This window comes from Triticum urartu, chromosome 6A (genome assembly GCF_056163025.1).
Source record: "Triticum urartu cultivar PI428250 chromosome 6A, HENAU_Tu73, whole genome shotgun sequence".
NCBI classification, from domain to species: Eukaryota; Viridiplantae; Streptophyta; class Magnoliopsida; order Poales; family Poaceae; genus Triticum; species Triticum urartu.
In genome coordinates this window covers 326,151,879-326,153,846 of record NC_141878.1, presented here as the reverse complement: position 1 = coordinate 326,153,846, position 1,968 = coordinate 326,151,879, and the positions used below count along the sequence as shown (strand labels likewise).

The following is a 1,968-nucleotide window of genomic DNA, read 5'->3' as shown; positions in this document are numbered from 1 at the left end:
AGTTGTCCAAGTATAGACACAACCAGGCCCTCCTTGGTATCTGTGCCTCGACTTATGTGCAGAGAAATTAGGGTCGGAGGGAGTACTACTAGTAGTAGTACTACTTTGATGTGTCGCATCAACTCGCACAAGTACGCAGCACTTCTTGAACAAACAAGCATATAAGATGTTATACTTCTTACCCAAAGGATCTTTATATCCAACAAACACAAAATATCCGTTCGACTGTTGGAAATTACATTAACTGTTGATTTGATGTCGAAGTAATTGCTGCATCGCCACCAAAACCCACCATCTCTTAAGCTAAAGTAGACCGAGCTAACCCATATATTAGCATATTACTAAGATAAACAGAAGGCACTGTAGAAACATTTAGGAGGTGAGCTTGCCAATCTGAATGTGGAGGGACACCGTCCTCAACAACCCAGCCCTGGCGAATTGCTTCGGTGGAACTTTGAAGAAGGTTAGCTCATGTGCGGCACCGTCGTCAGGATCCTTGCTGCTTGTCACCTCCATTTCCACCTTGACGGTGTCGGTCCTACCTTTGGGCTCCCTCGACGGTGCGTTTGCCCACAGCTTGGCCACGTAGTGCGGCAATGGGGACGCCCCTGCTCTGATGCCGACGACCGACACAGCGATAGGCGCGTCGATGTAAAGCAAGCCGCCGACCAAGAAAAATGCGCAACCGTCCTCCTCCGTGAATAGCACGAGTTGTGGCTCCGACAGTGGCACTTGCAGCTGGAGCACCTTGCCGTACTGGATCCTGTGCACGTGCATGGGATGCAAGGTGCTGATGTGGTGGGAGAGCACCGGCGGCGGGCCTCGTAGCCGCAGACGGGCACGGGGCATTTGCAGGGCATGAGCAGACACATGCTCTGGTGATCATCGATCTTGTGGTAAGTGACGTAGAGCCCACAACCTTCGTGCGGGCACTCCGCCCTCATCAAGGAGAGGACGACGTCCACCGCCGTGTTCCGCACGTCGAAGCCACCACCGTGCTCACACTTTTGGCACTGCCGCTGGTTCCCGGGGTGCTTGTCGCGGCAGTCCATGCAGGGCAGGTGCCCTCCTTTGCACTGCACAAATCAATCGAACAGCACATCAATGAAGAAACCTGCACCTTGCTCGATCAGCCGAACAGACAAGGTGTACTCGAACCTCATACACTGGAGGCTTCAAGGGGCAGAGGCACAAGGGGCAGTGGAGCAAGGTGAGGTCCATAGAGACCATAGAGAGCTCCATCGTCAGGTCCTCTTCCGTCGACATGATCTCGCCCTCCTCGTGTACAACCATCTCTCGCTTTAGGGCCGGGGCATTACAAAGCTTTGCCGTCACATATTCATACTACTTCAAGGTGCATTAAGTCAACACATGCAAGTATCAAAAGGAAAGTCACGGCATGCACGCATGCGTTGTAATTAATGCATTGGTAAACGCAAATTATGGAAATATATCGAGTGTACTGCTTTGATGTGTCGCGTCAACTCGTACAACAACAAGAAGTTTTATTACAACGCCCTCTCCCTCACCCATGAGCGTGGTGGCTCACAGGACTAGGAGAAGCTTTCGCTACACACTCTCCCTCCCACATGCGGTGGACATGCAGCAGTTCATTCGGTGTCAGATGGCCAGAAGCATACTGTAGTACTCCACTGTAGTAGTACCATCATTGTTTGACTTCCCGAAGAGGCGAAGAGCCAAGCGCAGCCCGGACGCTCGTGTGGCAGTTTCATGTGTAGAATAGTCTAGGATAGCGTGTACCGTGCCTCTAAGCTTAAGAGCAAGTATATTAAGGTCTAGTCAGCAGGCTATAGCAGATGCCGTGTCATCAAAATCCTAGGTGGAAGAAAGAGAAAGAAGGAGAGAGAGGGCAGCAGCATAAACGAGGTAAAAGTTTGCATGCAGCCTGCGCTAGCTCCTCCCTGCCAATCACATGTCTCCTTTCACATGCACACATTAAATGCTACA

General features: G+C 51.3%; 1 protein-coding gene across 1 annotated transcript; it reads right to left on the bottom strand.

The window, feature by feature from the left end:
• Positions 1–372: 372 nt before the first annotated feature.
• On the bottom strand, positions 373–1,052 carry LOC147965141 (uncharacterized). Its single transcript, XM_087530310.1, has 2 exons — positions 811–1,052; positions 373–763 (listed from the first exon to the last, which is right to left on the bottom strand). The coding sequence occupies exons 1-2, from the start codon at positions 1,050–1,052 to the stop codon at positions 373–375; spliced, it is 633 nt and encodes a 210-aa protein (XP_087386436.1).
• Between the last annotated feature and the right edge of the window lie 916 nt (positions 1,053–1,968).

Bases quoted from the DNA above. Each gene is read 5' to 3' on its own strand.
- LOC147965141 (XM_087530310.1), bottom strand. From the start codon at position 1,052: ATGGACTGCCGCGACAAGCACCCCGGGAACCAGCGGCAGTGCCAAAAG. The intron at 764-810 runs GTGCTCTCCCAC...GCACGTGCACAG, and splicing joins GGCTACGAGGCCCGCCGCCG to GATCCAGTACGGCAAGGTGC.